We start from the raw sequence: 24,562 nt of genomic DNA on the forward strand, positions 1-24,562 counted from the left end.
CGGCATCTTTCCCAGGTCCCCCTTCTTTTTGATTTCCCTCTCTTGCAATGGGCTCTTTGCCTAGTGAAGTAGTGTCCACCATGAGTGTCCTGGAGGTCGAGATGGCCGAAGAGTGGTTTTTCCCTCTTCACGGGTTCCGTTTGGAACCTGCCAGGCGAAGGGATCGGGTAACCGATCCTCCGGTAGGCCGGATCGGAGTGCACTCGGAGTCACTCTGGGCCGGCCTCCGATTTCCTCTCCACAGCTTTGTGAATGAGTTGCTGGCGGTATGCCAGTTGGTTCCGGCGCAACTCACTCCAAACGCTTGGAGGACAGTGATGGGTTTCCTGTCACTGTGTTTACTGCAGGGGATTCCTACCTCTGTCAACGTCTTCCGGCGACTTTTTATTTTTAAGTCGAACCCGGGAGACGGGGAGTGGCTCTACATCGCCCTCCGGGCGGGCCGGCCACTTTTTCATGGTGCCCCCTCATCCATTCATGGTTGGAAGGAGAAATTCTTCTTCCTGGGCTCTGAACGGTCCTGGGGGTTTGACCCCAGGTGGAGGCCAGCCCAGCTTAAATCCATCAACAGGCTCCCCCAGCTTTCTCCGCGTGAGCAGGAGATCTTCGACACCATCCGCAGCCTTGGGGACGGGATTTTGCTGAACGGCCTCATTAGCGAGGACGCCCTGGTGAACGTGGGCCTGAGCTCGGCACGTCCTCAGGGTAAGGATAGTTGCAGCAACTTTTTATTTCCTTATTGTTCTAATGTTCTAATTTTGTTTATCTTTACAGACATCGCAAAAATGGTGACCAAGAGCGAAGTCCTTTACGCCCGCTTCCAGAAGAGGGCAGCCGAGCTCTCGGGGGAGCCTGCGGAGCCGAGAAAGAAGCAGAAGGTCTCGGCAACCTCGACTCCCTCGGCGGCAGTGGTGGCCGAGGCGGGTCCTTCCCGCCACGCGCATCCCGAGGCGGGGCCTTCTCGCCCCGCTGACTCCGAGGCGGGTCCTTCTCAGCCCGCGCGCCCTGAGGCTGATCGGAGAGAGGGCGCAGGCTCCGGGGGCTCGGGCTCCAGAGCCCCGATGGCGCCCCTATGCCTGGCGCCCTTGGCGCAGGTCCCTGGTCGGCAGGACGCTCCAGTTGCCGACCAGGGGAGGAGTTTAGCGGGTCCCGTGCTTGCACGCCCCGCTATAGTCGTGCGGCGGTCAGATCGGCCGCTCATCCGACCCCAGCCCCCTAGCTCCGCGACGGGGAGCAGTCAGGGAGCCCCGGGGTCGGCTCTGCCTAGGCCAGCCGATGCTGGCCTTCCGGGCCTATCAGGCTCGGAGGAACGGGTGCCCTATGCACCCACCTGGTCAGTGTTCGAGGGTGACTCAGCCCTCGAAAACCCACAAGTGGCGCGCGAGGTATTTCGGCTCGCGCTGCTCCCGGCCGACCGGGCCATGATGCAGTCCATGAGCTACAACGCTTTCATGGACGTTACCCGCTGCAATACCGTCCGGGTGAGTAAAATTTTCCTCTTACGTGATTTGTAGAGATTTTTTACTCGTGGCGCCTTACGTCTCTCTTTTACAGCATTTGCACGAGACGGAGATGCTGATGCACCTGGTTCAAGAGTACCGGGAGAAAGCCCGGAGGTGCCAGCGTAGCTACGAGGAGGCCCAGAAGAGGTACATGGCCGCCGAGGCGAAGTACCTGGCCTCCGAGGAGAAATACCAGGCCTCTGAGGCCGAACAGCAGGTGCTCCAAGGGAAAGTCGGAGCATCTGATGAAAAGATTCGAGCTCTGACCGCTGAGCTCGATGAAGAGAAGGGCGCGCACGCATTGGCGAGGTCCGAGCTGCGCGCCGCAGAGGCTCGATTGGCCAAAGCCGAGCAGGCGTTGGCCTCCCGCGAGCAGGAGGTGGGGGATGCCCACCTCCGACATTCAGAGCTCGAGCAGGAGCTGAGGGGCCTCGAGCGGAGAGCCGCGTACCACGAGGCCCGGGAGATAGAGGCCCGGGAGAACGCCCAAAACGCAGTGAAGCTCTTCCGCGAGTCGGAGGAGTTTTGCGAACTCATGGCAGAGGAGGGCGTGAACGGGCTGATCCAAGGCTTCCGGGATTTCCGCAATCAGTTGCGGCGGCTTCTCCCGGATTTTGATGTTAACCTGCTCCAGTCGGGAGCAGGGAGGGCGGAGGCAGAGGCAGAAACTCCGGAGGCGGAGGCGGCCGTAGCTATCCCCGAAGTGACCGAGGTCGCTCCCGAGACTACTCCTATTGCTGCCGAGGCCATCGAAGAGGTCCCAGCAGCCGAGCCAACCACTCCTGGTACTGCCGAGGCCGAGGTGGTCGAGCTCGAGCCTTCAATGTAATTTTTGTTATTTCTTGTAAAGTCGGGATGGCCTCCCATACTTGTAAGGGCCAAACCCGGATTTTGTACTTGGCCTACGGGCCTTTTTGAAATGAATATACATTTCTTTTTTGGAAACTCGTCTGTCGTAGCCTAAGTTTTTCTGCTCGGATCCGTTTTAGGTTCCGAGGATATGGGCTCTAGGGCCTCAGCTTTTCCCGCCACAGGGTTTGAGTTTAAGTTTGGCTTGCCGAGCTCTATTGCTCGGTTCTTCGACTAGTGGTATAGCAACGCTTGTGCTTAAACCAAGGATTTGGGCTCAGAGAGTTTTTCCGAGCCTAGTCCAGAATTCGACCAAGCCCTAGGGCGGTCGTTAGGACTTGGACTTCTTAATGCGGCGAACTTCGAATCCAAGCCTCGGGTTGCCGGGGCGAACCGGATTCTTCCCTTACAAATGGATTGAATACTCGTCAGCTCGTGACGGGGATTCACCGGACTTAGTACAATAATGTGTCAGTGTCATGAGCACTCCTTCGCCGAGGCGATCGAGGACGCTCCTCTGCTCGGTGTCCGTTCTTTGAGGACATCGGCAGAAAAATAGATAAAATGATGTAGAAACATTAAATACATGGGTACCTTGTACCGTGTGCGTCCTGGCGCCGAGGCGATTGAAGACGCTTCTCTGCTCGGACTCCGTTCTTGGAGGGCGTCGACAGAGAAATCCAAGAATAGGTAATGTAAAGACATTAAATAAATAGGTACCTTGTACCGTGTGCGTCCTGGTGCCGAGGCGACTGAAGACGCTTCTCTGCTCGGACTCCGTTCTTGGAGGGCGTCGACAGAGAAATCCAAGAATAGGTAATGTAATGTAAAGACATTAAATAAATACGTACCTTGTACCATGTGCGTCCTGGCGCCGAGGCGACTGAAGACGCTTCCCTGCTCGGACTCCGTTCTTGGAGGGCGTCGACAGAAATCCAAGAATAGGTAATGTAAAGACATTAAATAAATAGGTACCTTGTACCGTGTGCGTCCTGGCGCCGAGGCGACTGAAGACGCTTCTCTGCTCGGACTCCGTTCTTGGAGGGCGTCGACAGAGAAATCCAAGAATAGGTAATGTAATGTAAAGACATTAAATAAATAGGTACATTGTACCATGTGCGTCCTGGCGCCGAGGCGACTGAAGACGCTTCTCTGCTCGGACTCCGTTCTTGGAGGGCGTCGACAGAGAAATCCAAGAATAGGTAATGTAATGTAAAGACATTAAATAAATAGGTACCTTGTACCGTGTGCGTCCTGGCGCCGAGGCGACTGAAGACGCTTCTCTGCTCGGACTCCGTTCTTGGAGGGCGTCGACAGAGAAATCCAAGAATAGGTAATGTAAAGACATTAAATAAATAGGTACCTCGTACCGTGTGCGTCCTGGCGCCGAGGCGACTGAAGACGCTTCTCTGCTCGGACTCCGTTCTTGGAGGGCGTCGACAGAGAAATCCAATGACGAAGAGCGGGCCGAACTTGTTGGCTGAAGCCGATGGAGCACGAGCCGAGCTCGTCCGGTCAGAGAGGACCGCTAACTCATCTCGATGTCTCGAGCATCCCTATAGTTGGGGCATCCCGACGTCTCGGGGCATCCTGACCGTGGCCAGGGTAGGAGCACGAGCCGAGCTCGTCCGGTCAGAGAGGACCGCTAACTCATAGCCGATGGAGCACGAGCCGAGCTCGTCCGGTCAGAGAGGACCGCTAACTCATCCCGACGTCTCGGGCATCCCTATAGCCGGGGCATCCCGACGTCTCGGGGCATCCCGACGGATCGAGGCATCCCGACGTCTCGGGGCATCCTGACCGTGGTCAGGGTAGGAGCACGAGCCGAGCTCGTCCGGTCAGAGAGGACCGCTAACTCATAGCCGATGGAGCACGAGCCGAGCTCGTCCGGTCAGAGAGGACCGCTAACTCATTGCCCGACGTCTCGGGCCATCCCGACAAATCGGGGCATCCCGTTGCGGCAGGGCATCCCAATATATTGGGGCATCCTGACGTCTCAGGGTAGGAGCACGAGCCGAGCTCGTCCGGTCAGAGAGGACCGCTAACTCATAGCCGATGGAGCACGAGCCGAGCTCGTCCGGTCAGAGAGGACCGCTAACTCATAGCCGATGGAGCACGAGCCGAGCTCGTCCGGTCAGAGAGGACCGCTAACTCATTGCCGATGGAGCACGAGCCGAGCTCGTCCGGTCAGAGAGGACCGCTAACTCATTGCTGATGTCTCGGGCCATCCCGACGAATCGGAGCATCCCATTGTGGCAGGGCATCCTGACCGTGGTCAGGGTAGAAGAGATAAACCTGACATCATGAGATAATCAGGAAAAATCGGTGAGCTCAAAATGAGTATACGGACCGTAAGTTTATTATAAAATGGAATTCATAAAACGAGGTTCAATAATTGAATAATGGGGAACCCCTTAGGGTTCTACTGATAGTACACGCGGAGGTTTTTCAGAGCTCCAGCTCCGCGGAATGGGCGTCCCGTCTGGAGACTCCAACTGGTAAGTTCCGGGCCGGCGAACGCGCGTGACTCGGTACGGTCCTTCCCAATTGGGGGCCAGCTTTCCTTGCTCAGCAGGTCGGGAGGCTTCAGCTCTTCTGAGGACAAGGTCCCCTGGTCTGAAAGATTTAATTTTGACCCTGGCGTTGTAGTACTGAGCTGTCTTTTGCTGGTACCTCGCCATACGAACTCGGGCGGCCTCCCTTGTTTCCTCGATCAAGTCAAGGTTACTTCTGAGCTGCGAAGAGTTGGAACTGGCATCATGACGCTCGACTCTTGGAGAGGGAAGCCCAATCTCCAGTGGGATGACGGCCTCCGTTCCATATGTTAGGTTGAAGGGAGTCTCACCGGTGGGGACACGGAACGTGGTCTGGTAAGCCCACAGGACATTATATAGGTCTTCGACCCATTGTCCATTGGATTTGTCGAGCCTGGCTTTAAGACCCTGCAAAATAGTACGATTTGTTATCTCGGTTTCTCCGTTCGTCTGAGGGTGCGCGACCGAGGTGAAGCGGTGGTCAATGCCAAGCTTGGAGCAGAACTCTCTGAAGTGGATGTTGTCGAACTGGCGACCGTTGTCAGAAATAAGGATGCGGGGAAGTCCGAATCTGCATATAATGGACTTCCAGACAAAATCCCGCATCTTCTGCTCGGTGATCCGGGCAAGGGGCTCGGCTTCTACCCACTTGGTGAAGTAGTCGATGGAGACGACCAGAAATTTTCTTTGCCCGGTGGCCAGTGGGAATGGCCCTAGGATATTAATTCCCCACTGGGCAAAAGGCCAAGGGGAACTGATAGAAGTCAAAGGAGCCGAGGGCCGGCGCTGAACATTGGCATTCCTTTGGCACCGGTCACATCTTTGGACAAAGTCCATGGCATTCTTCTGGAGTGTCGGCCAATAATATCCTTGGCGCAAAATTTTGTGGGCCAGCGCTCGCCCTCCTAGATGGTTTCCACAGATCCCTTCGTGGACTTCACGCAGGGCATAATCCGCCTCTGTTGGGCGGAGGCATCTGAGGAGTGGAGAGATGAAGGATCTTCGATAGAGCTTTCCCTCGTATAGTATGTACCGGGTGGCGAGGCGCTTGATTCGGCGAGCCTCTCGTTCATCAGTGGGGAGGACTTCGTCTTGTAGATAGCTGATGAGTTCGTCCATCCAGCTTGGCTCGAACTCAGTGCAGAAGGTCTGCTCGGGCTCGTCTGTACTGGGCTTTTGAAGATACTCCAGTACTGCCCCCTTGGGAAGCTCGCTCATACGAGAGGACGCCAGTTTTGACAGCTGGTCGGCCCTGAGATTCTCCGACCTGGCAACATGTTGGATGTGAAAAAGAGTCCAAGGTCGAGGCGAGATCACGTACCTTCTGAAGATACTTCTGCATGGTCGGGTCTCTGGCTTCGAAGTCGCCCATAATTTGGTTGACGACGATCTGAGAATCACTGAAGGCCCTCAAGTCCTTCACTCCTAGCTCCTTGGCTAGCTTGAGCCCGGCGACGAGCGCTTCGTACTCCGCCATATTATTAGAGGCAGGAAATTCCAGGCGCAAGGCTTGCTCGGCGACCACCCTTTCTGGGCTGGTGAGAATAAGCCCTGCTCCGCTACCCCCGAGTTTGAAGAGCCATCGACATGCAGAGTCCATGTCAAACTCGGGGTCTGCTCCGTGGGTGGCTCTGGCTCGGGTTCGACCTCGTCCGGTATGGTGCACTCGGCTATAAAGTCTGCGAGTGCTTGTGCTTTGATTGCCGGTCTGGGTCGGTACTCGATGTCAAATTCCCCGAGCTCAATGGCCCATTTTGTGATCCGGCCCGCTCGGTCTGATCTCTGCAGGATCTGCTTGACCGGCTGGTCGGTCAACACAGCCACTGTATGGGCTTGGAAGTAGGGTCGGAGCCTCCGAGCCGAAATGACCAGAGCATAGGCGGTCTTCTCGAGCTTGGCGTATCGGGTCTCGGCGTCCCTCAAGACCCGGCTGGTGTAATACACTGGCTTTTGAAGTTTGCCCTCCTCTCGGACCAAGACCAAGCTTACTGCAACAGGGGAGACAGCTAGATATAAGTAGAGGATCTCACCCTGTTGCGGCTTTGTGAGTAGGGGAGGGGAAGCCAGGAAATGTTTGAGCTCTTCAAAAGATTGCTGGCACTCGTCCGACCACAAAAAGTTCTTCGGCTTCTTGAGGGCCGCGAAAAATGGAAGGCAGCGCTCAGCCGAGCGGGAGATGAACCTCCCGAGAGCTGCAACTCGGCCTGTGAGCCGTTGTACCTCCTTGACCGTCCTAGGAGGCGTCATCTTTTGAAGGGCTCGAATCTTCTCTGGATTGGCCTCGATTCCTCGCTGTGTAATGATGAAGCCGAGGAATTTGCCGGAGGTGACCCCGAATGCACATTTGGCTGGATTGAGCTTCATCTAGTACTTTCGGAGTGTGGAGAATGCTTCATTGAGGTCGGCTATATGGTTTTGTGCCACCTTGCCTTTCACTAGCATGTCATCCACGTAGACCTCCATGTTCCGGTCTATTTGATCTTTGAAGATCCGGCTGACCAGCCTCTGATAAGTTGCCCCGGCATTTTTTAAGCCGAATGGCATCACCTTGTAGCAGTAGGTTCCCCCATCGGTGATGAAGGCTGTCTTCTCCTCATCTTCTGGCGCCATGCGGATCTAGTTGTATCCGGAGAAGGCGTCCATGAATGCCAGTAGCTCGTGACCCGAAGTGGAGTCCACGAGCTGATCGATGCTGGGAAGTGGGAAACTGTCCTTCGGACAGGCTTTATTCAGATCGGTGTAGTCCACGCACATACGCCACTTCCCGTTGGCCTTCTTGACGAGGACCACATTGGCGAGCCACTCCGGGTAAGCTATCTCCCGGATGAATCCAGCTTCAAGGAGTTTGCTGACCTCCTCGGCTGCTGCTTGCTGTCGTTCAGGGGCGGCGCCTCGCTTCTTCTGCCTCACGGGCTTGCTGGTTGGCTTTACTTGGAGCCGATGGACCATGATCTCTGGATCTATCCCCGGCATGTCTGCAGGCGACCATGCGAAAACATCCATGTTGTCTCGCAGGAAGTTGACGAGGCGACCCCTCTCGTGCTCGCCAAGGCCGGAGCCGACCTGCACGGTTAGCTTGGGAGAGTTCTCACGTAGAGGAACCTGAATTAATAACTCACCGGGCTCTACCCCCTCTTTCTGAGGGTCGACCCGTGCCTCCATAACCTTGGTTGAGGGCTGGTCAGTCGCTGGGGCAGGCACCTCGGCAGGTCGCTTTGCCTCGTGGGTCGCCAGGTAGCATCGCCTTGCCACCATTTGGTCTCCTCGGACTTCGCCGACCCCCCGGCTGGTGGGGAATCGCATGAGCAGATGGTGAGTGGAGACTACCGCTCGGAGGGCGTTGAGGCCTGGCCTCCCGAGGATGGCATTGTAGACCGAGGGAAGGCATATCACGAGGAAGCTCATCCCCACGGTACTTTCACGAGGGGCGAGCCCGGCCGTGACCAGAAGGTCGATCTCGCCCTCTACCGGGACTGAATCCCCAGTAAATCCAACTAACGGAGCATTCATCCTCCGTAGCTGTTCTTTGGTCATCCCCATTTTACAATATGCACCAAAGTACAAAACATTCGCCGAGCTTCCATTATCAACTAAGATGCGTTTTACATCAAATCTATTTATGATCATGGAGATGACCACGGCATCATCATGGGGAGTTTCAACTCCCTCTAAATCATCGTCTGAAAAGGAGATGACTTCAGAAGCGCGCGAGCGCTTCGATGAGGTTTCTCCCTCCGAAGCTTCTCCAGCCGAGGCCCCTCCTCGGATAGTGTTGATGACGCCGGCAATGGGCCTGTTGGCATTCGAACCTTCAGGCTGTGCTGCTCCTTCGGCGGGCTGCTTTTCTTCACGCCGGCCTTGCACAAACCGATCGAGCACCCCTCGGCGGATGAGTGCTTCGATCTCATTTCGGAGCTGGTAACACTCCTCGGTATCGTGACCTTTGTCCCGGTGGAAACGGCAATACTTCCGGTTATCGCGCCGGGTTCGGGTATCAGGCTTCGGAGGTGGGAGCCGGATGCGATCTCGACTCTCGATCTCCATGAGGATTTCAGCCCGAGGGGTATTGAGGGGGGTGTAATTTTCATACCTCCCTTCGGGTGCACGGGCCTGCAGTGGGAACCTCGGGCGGAGTGGTGACCTCTGCTGTGGCGGTCCCCTCAGTCGGGGTGGACTCCTCGGGCGGGGCGGATTCTTGGCTCGTCGCGGAGACGGGCTTCTGGGCTGGCCGCGCTCCTCGCGGCGCCTCTTCTTGGGGTTCTGCTCGGTCCCGCCCCGCCTGACGGCCACGGCTTCCTCAGCCTTGGCATATTTCCGGGCCCGAGCGAACATTTCGGTAAGGTCCGCTGGGAAATTCTTCTCAATCGAGAAGAGGAATCTGTAGGACCGGGCTCCAGTCTTCAGCGCCGACATGGCGATTGACTGGTCAAGCTCCCGGACTTTCCATGTTGCGGCGGTGAACCGGTCCAGATACTCCTTGAAGGACTCTCCCTCCTTTTGTTTGACGTCGAGGAGGGAGTCGGATGTCCGCCGCTGGGGCTGGCTAGCGGCGAAATTGCCAGTAAACTGTCTGCCGAGCTGCTCAAAGGAGGAGACAGTACTCGGCTTCAGCCTAGTGAACCAAAGCCGGGCTGGTCCTCGGAGTGTCGCCGGGAAAGCCTTGCACATCATGGCTTCCGAGGCTCCTTGTAGGGCCATTAGGACCCGGTAACTCTCCAGGTGGTCAAGGGGATCAGCCTTGCCGTTGTAAGGCTCCACCTGGGGCATCTTGAACCGGAGGGAAACCGGTTCATCTTCAATCTCCTGGGAGAAGGGCGACTTCGTATTGAACTCGAAGTCGCCGTCACGTCCCGATTTTCTCCCGTAATGCCTGGATTTGGCGCTCCAGCTTCTCGACCTTCTTGTCGAGTTCATCATTCTGGAGGATCGCTACAGCGGTTCCTCCGGGTGCAGGTTGCCCTGGAACCGACTCAGCTTCTGAAGGTTGTGGCCAGCCTCCGTGGCCTCTGACTGGGTGCTCTCTCCAGAGGGAGGCCTGGACTTGAGAGTCCTGACCTCGAAGAGGAAGCCCGCTTGTAGGGGGCTCCGGTTGAACTAGAGCCGGGGGAGGCGGTGCCGTTGGGATGCCTCTAGGTTGCAGGCTTTGGACAGCGGTGGCCAAGGCCTGCACCTGTTGCACCAGGGCATCAAACTGCTCCGGCCGAACTTGATGAACTGACTCAGCCGGAGGTGGTGAGTTTCGAACGGAGTGCTCAGGACTGGGTGGAGGACGTCGAGAGGCGTTGGAGGCCCCTTTGCTTCTTAGCTTCATGGCAGCGAACTCGGGCCCTTCCTCTAGCGCTAACTGTTGCTGGAAATTGGACCCGGGGGCCGCCGTGAAGCCGGGGAAGGAGGAGCTCCGCTGCTACAGGAGGCGGACGGCGGTGCGCCGGCTGGCTGCGTCCTCTGCCGCGGGGGGTGTGCGAGTCCTGCAAGGAAAATCGGTGGCCGGGCTCCCCGGCGCCGGCCCTCCGATGCCTAAGTCAGAGGGGGCAGGTATGTGGAGAGAGCGGGGGAGAGGAAGTGTATGGAGAAGACAGTATTTTATCAGATCAAGAAGACGAAGGGAATGATGTCATCAATTGTGTCTGTGCTTCCCCCAGGGTTCAGTCCCGGGGGTCTGTTTTCGTTTTTTGTTGTCCTCCCCCCTTGGTTCTCCCCAGGTTCCCCTTTATAGGAGGGGATTACGTTACCTGGGAGGTGACCGGGGGATTTGTCCCTGTCCGTAATAATTGGGCACGATTTGGCCCATTTATGGCGTAGTGGAGAACGGGGCCGAATCAGACCGGAACCAGGGAGTTGTCACGGTCGATCGGACCTGTTGGAGTGGTTGAACCGCCGGCCGTGGCGGGCCTGGGGTCTGTGGATGGTAAGTGCATTTATTACCGAATGAACCGGCGGTCAGGTAGAGCCATGCGCTCTGATGGTCCAGTGATCCGGAGATCGTCTTGGGCCGTGTTCATTAAATGCCTGAGTGCATCGGAGACTTGAGGGAGTCTCATGCATTAATGGCAGGTCGTGCCGAATGCCTGCGGAGATCTTATGCCTTGATGGCTTGGAGATAGTGGCAGGTCGCAAGCCGTAGGAGTTGTCAAGTTCCTTGGACTTTAGGCGGAGGTTGAACATTTGGTTAAGGCATCGGCTCGGCAAGGATGCCGAGCCGAGCTGGTCGCCCAATGGGGCGCCCTGTGGCGGGGCTGCTTTGAGTACTCCTGGTCGGCGCCCTTTAGGCGAGCACCTTCTAGCAGAGCGCCTCGGCGCTGTCTTTGGTCGGCACTTTCTAACCGAGCAGCTTATTTTGGTTGGGCACCTCTTGGCGCGTACTCTGGTCGGCGCCCTCTAGTCGAGCGCCTTCCTGGTCGGCATCCTTTGGCCGAGCAGCTCTCTGGTCGGCGCTCTTTGGCCAGGCGCCTTTCCGGTCGGCATCCTTTAGCCGAGCAGCTCTCTGGTCGGCGCTCTTTGGCCAGGCGCCTTTCCGGTCAGCACTCTTTGGCCGAGCAGCTCTCTGGTCGGCGCTCTTTGGCCAGGCGCCTTTTCGGTCGGCACTCTTTGGCCGAGCGCCTCCGTTATAGCATGACTTGGGGTTTTTCCCCAACAAAAATGATATACAGAATGCAATGGGTGAGAGGAAGAGAATAAAATTAGGGATTTACTTCTGAGGAATAAACTCTAATTATGTTATATCATTTCTAATAATGCTTGTAGAGGAACAAACAAGATGGCAGACTTTTAACTGAAACAGGTTCTGACTTCTGGGAGCGTAATTTATATTCAGGAATTCTCTAAGTTGAATATCGTTGTCTTCCTTATGGTAAGAGTGTGAATCTTGCATACATATTTCCTCATTCTTTCTTTAGGAAGAAATTGTCATGCGAGTTACAAAAGAAGGATGAACATTGATTTTTTTTTAAACATGCTGTTAACTGAAGTAATAGATAATTTATCTGTAAGTGTTGGGCATGTGCAATATAATCACTTACAAAAACATCCTTTGAAATTTGAATGGTTGATGGTGTTTTTGAGTTTTCTCCTTGCTTGTTATCTATGTTTTTATTAGTAATTCTTGTAAATGTAGCATGAACAAAATACTTTTTCTTTAATCTTGCATTAGACTCTTTTAAATCTGTCCCAATCCAATCCTAAATGCATTGGGTTGGTTCTGGATTATGCTTAATCTGGCCTAATATGAGTAACTTATAGATTTAAAAAAAAAACCCAATCCAATGCAATCCAATCAGTTAACGGCAGGATCTTGCTAGTCCCAGCCCAAACTTGCCTCCTTTGTCGTAGTCTCATATTGGCTAATAATAGAAGTGTCCCATGTGTTTATTAGCCTAGGCCTATTATTTTCCTAACAGCTTAAGCTTTTGGGCGGTGAGTCCGTGACAAATGGTATCAGAGCCAGATGCATTGTGCATTATAACCTTTATTAGGGTCGAGGAGAAACCAGGCCATGGGTGGGCTCTCTTCTCTTGGGTAGGAGCCAATCATGATGAGGGCATCACAAGATTGGATGGGAGAGATTGTAATTATTCCCACATTGACTAATAAAAGAAGTGCTATATGGGTTTATTAGCCTGGACATCCTTCAAACTTTTGGACCGTGAGTCCATGATACTTTGCAAGGTCAGCATGGAGCATTCTAGTGCTAGCTAAGTGAAATATGCTTGTAGGAGAAGGTCCAAAGCAATCTTAGGCTAAATGTTATTGGAGCATTTATTTTTGAACGTTGTTACCAAACAACCACCATCACTGCTCAGCATTAATGGAGATTGATGCAGTCCACCAAAGATTGATGGTGGTGGTTGCGCTTTAGGTGTCATTCACTGTTCTTTTTTTAGCAAAAATATAAGCATTAGAGCACTGATTTGGTGGGTGATCTTGAACATTTTTCATTATATTTAACCCCTTGTATATATCCACTTGAACACACATTGTCCTTATCCATGTTCACTATACTATAAGAGAGAGACTAGCTGCTGGTTGCCTGGAGGCATTGTATATTGATAACGATAGGGCTGTATCTTTCACATGAAAGAAGGATTCACACTTTCCTTCACATGAATCCACCATTGGATCACCCACCATACAAACCTCAAAATGCTTTGAACTTCATCATTCATCCACCTGCATAGATCTCAAAGTCACCAGTGGATGATCCAATGGTGGATTCGTGCAAGGGAAGGTGAATCCTTCTTTCATGCGAAAGATATAACCCTGATCCATTGGACCTAGGTGATGCCAATTTATTCTAAGTGATGCCTCTTGTGCAATGTCAAATATTACTTCCAAGAGGACAGAGCAAACCTAGCAAGCTAATGAAAATGCATTGGAGGAATATTCTGCTGACCAACTACATGAAAGCAGGTTTGCAGCTTCTCTTATACAAAGAGCTGCCATCTCGGTGCTCACTTCCAATTGCTTCAACATTAGGAAAGAACTCACTGTATGTTTCCTTTTAAATTATAAGGAGATCTGCCTTCCAAGTTCCAGCTCGGTGGTTTCTTATTCTCCCTGCCTTTTATTAATATGAGAAGGAGCTGGATCAAATATTAGATGCTCTTCCTACCAACCATTGATTGTAACAAAAATAATGTGCCTTTGTGTTGTATATTCCATCTTGCTTATTGTATAAAAGTGGATGGATATGACCACATATTTGTTTATTTTGAAGGAAGCTTCCTTTGTGATTTAAAATGAAGAATACTTAAATGCAAACAGATTTAGAGTTTGGTGGCTTCATTCAATTTCAATATTTGTTACTCTTCTAGACATTTTTTTGCAGCATGAGTTGCAATATTTCATTGTCTGTCCTCCTTATGTGAGGATGTGTCAGAGCAAACATGGTTAATTTATTTGTAAATTTGTAGATAGTTAAATCAAAGGTTCAAATGGCTCAATGGAAATGGAAAAATAATTTTATAAAACAGTGAACAAAATGTAATGGGTTACATGTAAGTAAAGAAACCTACAACCAAAAGTAAAATAGATTGTGTATGGGTAAGATGCTGTAAAAGTTTTCCTTAGAATAATTATGAGCACCACCAATTTGTTTTAAAAATTATGATGGAAGAACTAACATGTTAAATACTAGGAAAACATTCCAAAATGCATGTACAAACCACTTCCTAATGTACTAAGGATGCAACCACTAGGCTATAACCTAGTTTGCAGGTTGTCATAAAATTTAAAAATAACTCTTTATTTCACATTGCGATATTGCTTATGTATTGCCAATGGAGCTTTTTTTTCCTAAAAAAATTAACCCAATACGTGCTTTGACAATGTCGGACCAACATCAATTTCTAGTATATATCTTAAGTTGTACAAAAGATCAAGTCCAAAAATTTTCATCTTTTTTATTTGTTTCACTAAGATTTAACCAATATAAAAAATGTATTATGTTGTAGTACGATCACTTCATTAAAAAAATGGCGGTGTAGGCTCTAATTTAACAACATCATAATTTTGGTCAAAAATGTTGTTCCATCTTAGGTCATGAATTGAAATTTGCTCCGAAGGAATGAAATGTTTTTACCAGACACTAATAATTTTGGTCAGCCACCATTTGGAAATAATTGCATGGACTGCTGCTGCTAGAAGTGAAGAACGATCTCTCCTACCTCTACTATTACGACTTAACGAAGAAACTTCGCCTTTGATTTATTTTTAAAATTACTTCCTATCAAAAAGACTATGTTGTCTTTATACCGTGGATGACTCCCTCTGTGCTTTCAATTTCCTTCTCTCTAAGTTCCTTCTTTTTCTCTCTTTTTTCACACTTGTAGAGCTGCTTAATCCTTTTTATTTTTTATCTTTTATTTTTTAAAAAATTATTAAACACGAAAAAAAGCCTGTCCGCATATCTTTCCTCCTTTTTTTACACTTGTAGAGCTGCTTAATCCTTTTTTATTATTTACCTTTTATTTTTAAATTTTTTATTAAAAATGAAAATAGCCTTTTTCACATACGAAAGTAAGGCACAGACGAGTGCTTTATGCACCGGAAAGCCATACTTTTTTTTAAAAAAAAAATCCACTCTCTGTTTTTTTTTTTAACAAAAAAAAATTGAAGATGATCCTGAATTCATCGGCTCAACTTTTTTAGATAATTAGTTTAATATTATTGGTTAACCTCACATTTGGGCTCTGGGACATTTCTACAGTTGGCATTCCTTTTAATGTGTCTTTATACCCTTGAAGCACAACATCTCTGGTTCTTTTGTTAATCTTTTTTAGCTCTTTTTTCTTTGCAACTTTAAGCTTTCTTCTTTTCTGAAAGAACAAAATTATACTTCGAATGGCTTGATCACATCATAAAGTTCTATTTTATTGCAGTCAAAGTTCTCATATCCTCTACCTTTTTTTGACCAGATAGTGATCTATTGACCTTTGCTGCATTAATTCTTGATGTCCACATTTAACTGGCCATGGCTTTGTCTAAGACTGAGAGTTCATATGAGTCGTTTCTCATTAGTTTAGATAGGAAGCAGGTAATCCTCAGAAGACAGCGACTGCAATTGTGGAAACTTCAATGGTGACTGTCCTCTATGATTTCCAAAAGCTGAAACGGTTGTTCTTCCAATATGATATAATGCCCAGTTTTGGAGAGATGAACTCTTGCCTGGACTTTCTACCAAGTATGATTTTTTTAACAAAGATATTATTGTTATTGTTGTTGTTGAAGAGAAGTTTATCATTATTGTACCTTTCCTTCTCAATATAAGCTTTCGAGATGTATGATTAGTTAACATGGCGTCGAGAATAAAAAATATGTGAAACATAGAACTCTCAGAGATTTTCTCTTCCCATGTAGTCTAGAGGAAGATTAAAGAAGAAGCTCAACTATATTTTTATAATCATTGATTGTAAGATTACTCTTTTGGCTTGTTAGCCGAGTTGTATCAAACTTATTAGGTGCCATGAAATCTTTAAGATATTAAATAATGATATATTACAGTGAGAAGAATTTGGTTAGAAAAAAAAAAATTTCTATATGACAACCATGTGGTATCATGAGGCAAATGATACCATCAATCGCCTGTCAGTTTGTGCCTTTCCAGGACTTTGAACATGTCTGACCAATATTATTAATCTATCATACTAGTTTGTGCCTAGTTGTCGTTAATCTGAACGAAGTTTCTATAGGAGTTCTTAACCTATCCGATGTGGGACTAATATTCCTCAACATCTCTTCTCATGCGCAGAGCCCAAAGGACAGAACTTAGAACAAGGAGTGACATATGGATTAGTAAGTGGGAGAGTGGAGGTTTCGGTAGGCAAGAAATATAAGTAGGCTCTAATACCATATAAAGATACAACGAAAGAGAGAATAAATGAAAAGTATAAGCTTATTCTCAGTATCTTGTTTTGTCCATTACAACAATATGTACGTCAATATATAACCTAATAATGTGGCAGAAAAGAAAAGTGCATCAAGACTATGGGAGATGCAAAATGTGCATGAAGATTGATAAGGAAATATCAATCATATTTGGTCTAGTAGAGTAATAAGATGGTAAATATACTTAACATTATGTAGTTGTCCAAGTCTTTTGTGATTAGACCTTCAAAACAGAGTATTTTAGAGACCAAAAAAAAATAAATAATCAAAAATTGGAAAAAAAAAAGAGAAATATATCCAAAAATTTTAATCATACATATTGCAAGAACAAAACTTTAAACTTTTAAAATTAAAAAAAAAAGCTGCTTATCAAAAAATTAGAAAAAAGCAATGTGGTCCAATCTAGTTATTAACCTAGTTTTCAATCAACTTGGCTATTGGAGAATAAATGGGAAGCCACAACCATTCATCTAACACTCTCTTCTTTTGAACAAAACGACACTTTGCAAGAACAAAACTTTAATATTTAAAATTAGAACAAAGATGTTTATCCCTTAAAAATTAGAAAAAAGTAGTAGAGATAAATTTCTCTAATTTAAATCTGTCTTTTTTTTACTAAATTAAATCTCAACTAGTTTTACAGTGGATCATTTTCTCGAGCTGGTAAAGGAGGAAATGAGTAGTATAATACATGCCAATCAGTGATTCAGAGGAAGAAACTTCGAAGATTTTGTAAGAGGAACTTTAAATTTTTAATAATTAATTAGTTAGAAAGAAGCTAATCATCACAAGATAAACTGCTCATTCTAGCAAGGGCCTACATAAATAATTCCTATATATTTAAATTAGTACCAACTAGATCAGATAAGTTGCATACATATGATGTGACACCGAAATAAATAACAATTCACATGGTACAAAATTTTTGATCATTCGTGAGGCCATTGAAAAGAAAATATTTTCATCATCAAAATTCTTTGTGCAACAGAAGTGTGATTTGTAGGAACCTCTAATAATAGTTAACTTGATTGATCTCTATCCATTAGTGTGTGGATTGTAACATCAATTTTATTCAGTATGTGCGATATGATGGAAAATCTCACAGTATTTCGAATGATCGACAAGTATTGCAAGGGGAATCAAGCTACTAACTAGTTCACGAGCTTCAAAGCACTTCATGTAAGCATCACCAAGTGGACAACAAAGTTCCTCAATAAGCTCTAGAATCTTATTCAAGCCAATAAGGAAAGTGGTATTTATAATAAGAGTCAAGATTCACCGTAATAATCAGTACCGTACCATATCGTATTAGTACTTAACTGATATACATGTTCATACCATACCGACACTCGCTACGCCTTGGCATCTCATACTATATCGCATACTAACATTATAATAGGATGGTACTAATACGGGATCCGGTACTGAGATGGTGAACTTTGATAAGAATAATGTAGACCTCCTTTCTATCATTAAAGAATATAAAAATAAAATCATAAATAGAATAAAAAATAAAATTTTATACTTTCTATACTTGGTTTGCTCTAATCCCTTTGATGAATCCCATCCTTGAGATCAAGTTAAGGTTGCTCTAGAGCTACACAGAGGCTAAAAGGGAAGGAAAGAGATATTCACTTACTTACCGAAAGGCGGGAAAGAAGGTGTTTCATCCCGGGTCAGGCTAGTCCTTTAAGAGGTGTTCTCCTGTCGTCACTGTCTTCAAAGGGATTATAAATAATAAAGATTATTTAGAGTACTAACCAAGGATTTTCATCTTGGTATATGAAGCTATTTTATTCTTTCTCCAACATTATATAATATGTATTACTTGAGTTTTTGGACATGTTTTTAAGCCCTTTTCATGCTGAAGTACTTGCATTTTCCCACATGAGGCACTCTAAACATATATCTTTTTCAAAACTATAATATATCTCTTTTAGCATAGTTTTTAACTTAAGGGAGAGAAACAAGAGTAAAATACTGGCTAAAAGTGGAATTGTATTCGGCGTATTTGATTAGAGACATCAAAGTTTGATCTCTTATGTTCATAACAACCGATATGTTTCATAGATGATGATCCAAAGGGCTAAATATTAAGATCAAAAAGAATTTTCTTCTAGCAACAAACCCTAGTCTGAGCAAGAATTAATGAGGCAGCTGTGATAGATTGCGAGAGCATATTGCTATTGCAAATAATCATTTACACTGATGGTGGTTTGTTTCTTGCAAGGGCCTTTTTCTTTCGCAAAAAGGTCATCCTATTTGTAATGCTGAAAAGAAATACAAAAAAATTGAATGTATTTTACAAATCACATTAGATCTGATGCTGCTTTTTCTTAGAGTATAATAATTTTTTAGATAAAATTTAGGTTTTTTTTTCTGAGAATTAGGATGGGAGGAAACTTGGCCGAAATCAAAGGCAAGACCGGAGATCTTTGAATCCAAGTCAGTTCTATCAAACACTCATGACTTTATCGACTAAGCCACTTCGATATCCTTTAATTTTGTAAAACTTTAATTGACTAGGAATAATGGTTGGCATGCTTGCTGCCCTGGTGCATTTCAGCTAATAGCCTTTAAGAAATCCAATGTTCAAGAATAGTTCATTCTGATACTTATGCCTAAGTTAAACTGGATAAGGTCAGAATTCAAAATTTTGATTGTAAATTTGGATTCAGGTAAAGTGCTGGGGATGGCAAGAAGGCCTCAATTGAGCACAGAAATGGAGAAATTAGAATTGGCCTGATTCAGTTCACATGGCCTAAGAAAACTGAAAAATAAGACATGCAGGTGTGCTTGTTTACAGCTGTGTAAATTAATTATGAACTAATGCTCAGTTGACAGAAGCAATTAATTAAACTGTCTTAAGTTCAGGAATGAGTTGTATACATTTTATGTAACCTGTTAAACTAATCTAATGAAGCTTCCTGCATTGCTTAATTTAAATAATGACGCTAGCCGTTACATTCCTAGAGATTGAGTAAACCTAACCTCCCTCATGCAGAAATTAATTAACCTCCCATCTAAACTAGAGGCAAGAGGAGAGGATTAGCAAGCATCCCAGGAAATATCCAAGTAGTTGGAATTTTGAACTTCTTGGCTTGTAAGTAGAACTATGGTTGTAGAATTGTCGAAATTTCGACCAAAACGAAGTATCCGGCAAATTTCTATTAACAATATAACTTTGGCCTGCATGCAACACACCATCTTGGTTGGTCACCATATTTATTCGTCCTATTGTGTAGTTACATACAAAAGTTGCAGAAATTTACCACTTGAGTTATGAAGGATCCATTGCCTATTAGAAAAGCCAATCTCACCAGAAGCTCTAGTATGAAAGCTTTTTTCCATTAGATACTATAGATTTTACTCCTTTTTAATGTCCCATTGCAGGTCTTGCATGCTCCTTTGCTTTGTTAATCTTTAGCTCTTTTCTCCTTAGCTTTAAGCTTTCTCTTCTTTCCTGAAAGAGAGCATCCTACTTTAACTACTCTCTTTACTTCACATGACTCTTGTTATTTTCCTAGTGCTAAAGCTCTCATCTCCTCTTGCCTTTCTTTTTGATGTGCCTTTCGACGAGCTCGAGAGCTCATTATTCTCAATTGACCTTAACTACTTTTATTCTTGATGGCGATCTTTATACTGCCCAAGGTTTAATCTAGAGCAGTTGATTAATTCAAAGTGTAATAAATACTGGGGACTTAACACCATGTCCACATGTTATGAAACTCAGTATTTGGTTGGCCAAATGGTATGAAACTTAATAGCCGCTGAAGTCTTCTATCTCATTCAACTGAATTAATCAATGCATAGTTTCAAATTATTATTTGCCAACCTAAGACGTTGAGTCTGACTTGTATCCATTTTTGAAGATTAATTTGACCTGCAAACGCTATCAATTCTGCATAAATTATACAATGGTAAAAATAAAATAATAAGCCCAGCCGCTATGAGGTTCAGGATGGAGCATTTCAAACCATTCTCGCACGGAATTCCCATTTAGATGGAGGACATCAGACTCCAACGCACCAAGCCAACGGCAAGCCAAATTAATAGCAGGACACCAGTTGAAACTTCCAACCAAGATGACCGCAAATCTTGAACTTCGAGGATGGTGGGAGAAAAGAGAGAAGGAAAAAAAAATTATAACTAATAATGACCGGGTCATATTGGATGACAAATTGAGCATGCCCATATGGAAATAATAATAATAATAAGTTATAAAAATAAATCCTAAAGTCCTTCGTGCGGAAAAAAAAAAAAGTGGGATCAACAAGAAAATAGAAAGATGCTTTATCATTGGTTGGAGTTTTTTGAGCCGAATCCACTCTAATACCATTTGTCACAGCTTATGACCTTATCGAAAAGAACTAGTCGAAAAATATTTTTTAAAATTTGTTAGTCATTTATAAATACTCAAGATCTCTCCGACTAATAAATGATGTAGGGCTAAACACACAACTGCACAGATCCTCACATACTCTTCTCGTTTAAACCCTGATACTTTTGCCAGACTAATGGTTCAAATACATTCAAATCTAATTACAAACACAAACATCACGATCGATCTATGATCAGCCCTAATAGGCTCGTCTTTTTCGTAGAAATAAATTTTTTATATTTTATTAAAAAATCATGCGAAACATGAAAAAGTCCAATCTACATTAGCCGAGAATTAGGATAATTTTTTTTCAAAACTACCCCTAAGCTTATAGATAGAACATGGTAAAATTTGTCTCTTTATTAATAATATAATAAATATTTTATATAACTTTTCTAAAAAAATAAATGCCCAACCAACCATCATTCTGGAATGTATCAGAAGTCAACCAAACAATCCTTAGTAAATATAAAAATATTTCATAAGGCCATTGCCTTCTAATATGACCCAATCTAGCTTTAATATCAGTAGCAAATAATAGATTTTACTCCCCCTCGTCAGCTTGCATAACTTACCAATCCAAACAAGCAAGCTTCTAGATACAGATAAGTTGAGTCACCAACCCATACCAGTCAGCTTTTTAACACAGAAAACATTGCAAAATAGCATGTCACCTTCCACTATTATTCGAAGAAAAAAAAAAGATTCATAGGCAACAGCATCAAAACGGCCTGTTGGTTCACCTAACAAAATAAAAGGTCTCAATTAAGAAACCAAAGCATCATCTAATATTAACAGCGTTCAAAGCATTCAGAAACCGTTAAATATAATTACATCAGTAACCAGCCAGTTTCTTTCCTCATCCACCAAGAAAAAAATAAACCGGGATACAAAGGCAAGAAGGAAACATCAGGAGTTTTCAAGTCTCAAAGTTATTACTCAACCTAACATCATTCAGAAACTCCTGAAAAGGTTAAAAAGAAACCAAACTAATAACATGAAAAAAAAACCACATAAACCGTAGCAATTGAAAGAAATAAAAGAACATAACGAACCACCTTTCTACTCCCAGGGGAAACAACTAAAACAACCAACCAACATCCATCCAAGAAAGAAACTTTGGCGGAGACAGCAATCAAGAATGAAGCCCAGAAGGTCTGGACTCGTCAATGGAATCGGTGTGCTTAGATGATTGGTCATCAGAATCGTTAATGGCATGGTGTTCCTGCTGCTGGTTTCTCCGAGCCGATGCTCGGCTTGACCTGCAGATCTCCTCAATCCGGACCACCACATCGGCCATCGACGGCCGCTTCTCGGGGTACTGAGCAGCACAATCTATGGCCAGCTGCAGCAGCTGAACCATCTCCTCCTCTACATTGTGGTACCTTAGTAGCTCAAGATCAAACACCTCTGAAGTCCATTCCTCTGGGGCGACTGAATGCACCCACCTAGGCAGATCAATGCCGTCCTCATTGAGGAAAGCCTGTGCAGGGGCCTTGCCCGTGAGCAGCTCCAGTAGGAGCACACCAAAGCTGTACACATCGCCTTTCTGCGAGACTTTTCGGATATCGGTGACCTCCGGGGCGCGGTAGCCGGCGGCGCGGCTGGGTGTGGAGGAGGGGCCGACAAGGTTGGCAAGGCCATGCTCGGAGACATGGGCTTCGAAGGATTTGCTCAAGAGGATGTTGGAGGATTTGATGTTGCCATGTGAGACTCCAGGGCCCATGGAATGGATGTATTCGATGCCCCGGGCTGCTGAAAGGGCAATCCCATATCTTGTCTCCCAGTCAAGAGGCGTGCGACCAGATACTCTGTTCCCTGAATCATTGGTGAAGGGAACAAGTAATTTGGAGTATATGAATGTTAGCCACCAGAGAGCAATATGAAGATGCTTCTCACATTCTCTAAAGAAAGCATTTGATTACCAAAGAAGCTATTTACTTGGAAAATCATAAAATCCAAGCATCAAAAAGGGGAAGAAGGTAGTAAAAGAACAATTACCAAACAGAAATTCTATAGAGGAAGATACAGTCGATACCAAAACTATAGATTGAAGGACATTGTTGGAGTAAATGAGAATGCATTATTGAAGAAAATTAAAGCATTTCAAAGACCATATCTACCAACTGGATGACCGAAATACAGATCGCAAGACTAATTTCCGTAATACCAGACTAAGTTAAAATAAATTTACCAAAGAGAACATGAGAAGACAAATTCTATAACACATTTCCTCATTCATTCATACAAAACTAAAGCCTTTAACCTTATCTTGCTGCAGCCTACCATCAAAAGGACACAGAGAGAGAGAGAGAGAGAAACACGATGCAGCACTACAAAGAGACAAGATTTAACACAAATCTATGTGATGTTCCATTATATCAGACATCAAATCTAATATGAAAGGAGACGAATATTAGGAAAGAAAAAAGGAGGAAAAGGAGGAGGAGGAGGAGCTCACCATGGAGAAGAGAGGAGAGGCTTCCCATGGGCATGTAATCATAGATAAGAAGCTTCTCATCCCTGCTGTAGTAAAAGGCTTGCAGGGGAACCAAGTTCTGGTGGTCCATCGCGGCGAAGGCGCTGATCGTCTCCCGGAACTCTTTTTCCGGGAGGTTGACATCCTTGAGCCTCTTCACCGCCACCAACATCCCAATCTCCAGCATTGCCTTGTACGTCGTCCCCGTCGTCCCCTTCCCCAACACCTCCGCCGAAGCCCTCAGCAAATCCTCCAGATCGTAAACCTTCGCCCCCCCGCTGAAGAACACCAGGCTCTTCGCATGCCCGTTCGCCCCCGCAGCAGCCGCAGCCGCCGCCGCCGCCACCGCCGCCGGACGCGACCCCGTCCCGTTCTCGACTGCCCCCTTGTGGTCCCTCGGCGCCATGTCAGACTCCGGCGGCTTCCCAACCCCCGCCGCCGCCGCCGCTTCCACCGACCGCGTCTTGTTCCCTCCGCCCCTCCGGCAGAAGATGACGAGGAGTGCCGCCACGATCAATAATCCGACGGCGGAGCCGATCGCGATCCCGGCGATCGCCCCTCCGGAGAGCTTGCTGCTCTTTCCCCCGCCGGCATTGGTCCCGCTGCTCGGCTCCGGCGACGGAGAGGACGCCGGCGCCGGCGGCGGAGACGCCGGCGAAATCTCGCCGGAGCAAGCGCCCAGCGGCCCGCCGCAGAGGCCGGTGCCCATGAATGCATCCCGCGGCATCCGGCGGAGCCGCGCCGGGATGGATCCATTGAGCGCCCGGTTGAAGGAGACGTTGAAGTTGACGAGTTTCGAGAGGTCGAGGTCGGGGATCTCGCCGGAGAGCCTGTTGCTCTCGAGGTAGAGCGTCCGGAGGCGTGTGAGGCTGTTGAACGCAGACGAGATTCCGCCGCTGATGTTGTTGCTGGCGAGGTTGAGATGGGCGAGCTTTCCGAGGGAGAAGAAGCCGGCGGGGATCCCGCCAGAGAAACGGTTCTCGTGGAGATAGACGCCCCGGAGCTCCTTGCAGCCGCCGAGGTCCGGCGGGAGGGGGCCGGAGAGGGCGTTGAACCGGAGGCTGACCGACTGGAGCGCCGTGAGGTTGCCGAGGGTCCCAGCCGGGATCTGGCCCATAAGCCTCGCGCCCGGGAGGTGGAGCTCCGTGACGCGGCCACCGCCGGCGCCGCACATCACGCCCATCCACGTGCACGGACTCGCCGACGCGTTCCACGGCAACGCCTCCCGTCCCACGGCAGCGCGGAAGGCCAGAAGCGCCGCCCGGTCGGCCTCCAGATCCGGTGCTCCTCCCGGAAAGCAGCAGAACAACGGGAGGAGAAGAAAGACGAGAAGAAAGTGCGGTGACCCCATTTGGCGGTGACCGGATACCATCCTCGGAGACTTAAAACCATGAACGAGAGAGAAAGGCCGTCTTGGAGTGCCAGCTATAAAACC

At 47.3% G+C, this 24,562-nt stretch overlaps 1 protein-coding gene across 1 annotated transcript; it reads right to left on the reverse strand.

Moving 5' to 3' along the window:
• Nucleotides 1-21,398: 21,398 nt before the first annotated feature.
• LOC103717354 (probable inactive receptor kinase RLK902) lies at nucleotides 21,399-24,562 on the reverse strand. Its single transcript, XM_039117696.1, has 2 exons — nucleotides 23,110-24,562; nucleotides 21,399-22,466 (listed from the first exon to the last, which is right to left on the reverse strand). Exons 1-2 carry the CDS (start codon nucleotides 24,497-24,499, stop codon nucleotides 21,784-21,786), a joined length of 2,073 nt encoding a protein of 690 aa, XP_038973624.1. The 5' UTR covers nucleotides 24,500-24,562; the 3' UTR covers nucleotides 21,399-21,783.

The sequence above is a fragment of the Phoenix dactylifera genome, unplaced genomic scaffold, assembly GCF_009389715.1.
Source record: "Phoenix dactylifera cultivar Barhee BC4 unplaced genomic scaffold, palm_55x_up_171113_PBpolish2nd_filt_p 000261F, whole genome shotgun sequence".
In the NCBI taxonomy this organism is placed as follows: domain Eukaryota; kingdom Viridiplantae; phylum Streptophyta; class Magnoliopsida; order Arecales; family Arecaceae; genus Phoenix; species Phoenix dactylifera.